Below are 2,418 nucleotides of genomic sequence, written 5' to 3'. Positions count from 1 at the left end.
TTACGCCACTCCCGTTCCACCGGGTGTTGGGAAGGGCCTCTGGAAGGTGCTGTGTGATATGATTCACGATGATGTGGTACAGGTAATAAAGGGTGACCCTTGCATCATGCAGTTTGGTCTCCACCTCTTTAACCGGCATGGTTCGGATGTCAGTAAGCATGATTATATACGGCAGAAGCTCAGAGAGGTGGGGCGACTGTTACTGCATGCCAGGATGGTTAGTCCTCTGAGGAGCATGGCAGAGTTCATCTGCCCTGCAAACTTCCTGCAGGTCATAACTGCCGTAAGGAGCCTGGCCGGCTATGCTGAATTGACGAATACCTATAAGGTTCCCTCACTGGCCCTGAAAGTGGGCCATAGCCTCCAAAAAATATCTACCATGGTTGAGTGCCAGGCACTTATGGAGGGCCATGCCCCGACCGTGGAGAGCGCACGGAGCTTCCAAAAACTATACAAGGCAAGGTGGAGCGAGATGATCTCGGCTGCTGCCCTCAAAACCCTAGAGGAGCAAAAATGGAACACCCCCCCCCTTCTACCTTTCACTGATGATGTAAAACAGTTGCACCTTTATCTCACTGACAGACAGCGGGAATACCTAGAGGATTTGTCCACTCACCCGACCACAAAGAAGTGGTTGCTGCTGGCCAAGGTAACCCTCACACAACTAATCCTATTCAACCGACGTAGGGAAGGTGAGGTCTCAAAGATGAAGCTTTGCTCTTTTGCATCTCGGCACACAGCTGATTTACAGGGTGATGTGGCGCTGGCCCTGTCAGAGCCAGAAAAGAGGCTATGTCAGCACTTCACACGCATTGAGATTCCTGGTAAGAGAGGCAGGAAAGTCCCTGTCCTCCTGTCCCCTTGCATGCAGAGGGCATTGGAGCACCTCACAGAGAAAAGGGTAGAGTGTGGTGTCAGTCCTGACAATGTATATATGTTTGCAAGACCCTCCGCCTTGTCACACCTCAGAGGATCCGACTGCATTCGACTCTATGCACGGGCATGTGGAGCCAAGCATCCAGAAGCTCTCTCCTCTACCAGGCTTCGGAAACATGTGGCCACCCTTTCGAGGGTGCTGAACATGAGTGACACGGAGATGGATCAGCTGGCCGATTTCCTAGGGCACGATATCCGGGTGCACCGCCAGTACTACCGCCTCCCTGAAGGTACCCTGCAATTGGCAAAAATTAGCAAACTCTTTGTGGCACTCCAGCAAGGTCGATTGGCTGACTTTAAGGGACAAAGCCTGGAAGAAATCTCCATTGATCCCAATGGTAAGTAGCATGGTCCCTCACCCGACTGGTTGTTCCATGGGCTGACAGTCTAAGGGGGAAACTGTGACCGGGGATCTCTGTTTATCTTTGTATTTCCAGAACCAATCCCGCTAGCCAGTGATGAGTCTGATGATGAGCCAGAGGTGGAAGCTGGAGCAGTGCATGTGGAGGAGGGAGATGCCAGTGCACTGAAAGTGATGGAGAGGCATGCACCCATGGCTACTAAAGGTGTGTGTCCATCAAATTCATTGGGTGGCTTGGGCTGGCGGTGAGTTTTTGGTTGACTGATCTCTTCCCTGTCTTGCATAGGTGATTGCATGGGCTCTAAAAAGAAACCGTGGAGCAGAAAAGAAGCAGCAGCAGTTGAGAGACACCTGATGAGATTCATCCTCTCCTGCAAGGTCCCCGGCAAAAAGGATTGTAACGCCTGCCTCGGCGCTGAGGAGCAGGCTCTGAAGGCTAGGAACTGGCTGTCAGTCAAGTACTACATAAAAAACCGAATAACTGCTATCAAGCGACAGTGTACAGCCTGAATAAAATTTATGTTGGTCCAACCAAGGCGTCTTTTTTATTTACTGTGGTGAAACCATTTAGTGGTCATAGCAAAGGGTGTACCCACATGGTTAGGAATACCTGAGTAGGTCCCAGTGAGGCATAGGGAGTACCCACATGGTTAGGAAAAACTGACTAGGTCCCGGTGAGGTATAATGGTGTCCGGTTTCTGTCACCAAGCTATACGGCACATGCGCGCCGGGTGATATGATATAGATACCCACCAGCAGGCACGGTTTGCTGATCAAGCTGTTTGGGCAATGGGAAGCAGGCGTCCCCATGATGGACAAACCAGTCATGGGTCCTGAAAAGGTCACAAAAACAAGTATGCATGTGTGTGTGTGTGTGTGTGTGTGTGTGTGTGTGTGTGTGTGTGTGCTATGTATATGTATGTGCAGTGCCAGCTATGAGTGTACAATGTGTGTGTGTGTGCTATGTATATGTATGTGCAATGCCAGGTATGTGTTTACAATGTGTGTGTGAGCTATGTATATGCAGTGCTAGGTATGTGTGTATACTATATGTGTGTGGTGTGCCATGTACAGTATGTGTGCTATGTATGTGCAGTGCGAGGTATGTGTGTGCACTGTAT

General features: G+C 50.2%; 1 protein-coding gene across 1 annotated transcript in view; it reads left to right on the top strand.

Moving 5' to 3' along the window:
• The window catches only part of LOC148505475 (uncharacterized), a 3,257-nt gene extending 1,122 nt beyond the window's left edge, over window positions 1-2,135 (top strand). The window contains exons 1-3 of the mRNA XM_088448279.1: window positions 1-1,274; window positions 1,374-1,502; window positions 1,584-2,135. The exon at window positions 1-1,274 is cut by the window's left edge and continues 1,122 nt beyond it. Of these exons, the coding sequence (XP_088304405.1) occupies window positions 1-1,274; window positions 1,374-1,502; window positions 1,584-1,807 (1,627 nt within the window). The 3' untranslated portion in view covers window positions 1,808-2,135. The remainder of the gene's footprint in view (window positions 1,275-1,373; window positions 1,503-1,583) is intronic.
• Window positions 2,136-2,418: the final 283 nt, after the last annotated feature.

This window comes from Taudactylus pleione, unplaced genomic scaffold, assembly GCF_031769625.1.
Source record: "Taudactylus pleione unplaced genomic scaffold, aTauple2 ptg000454l, whole genome shotgun sequence".
In the NCBI taxonomy this organism is placed as follows: domain Eukaryota; kingdom Metazoa; phylum Chordata; class Amphibia; order Anura; family Myobatrachidae; genus Taudactylus; species Taudactylus pleione.
The sequence above is the reverse complement of the archived record's forward strand: the minus strand, read 5'-3'. Positions and strand labels throughout refer to the sequence as shown.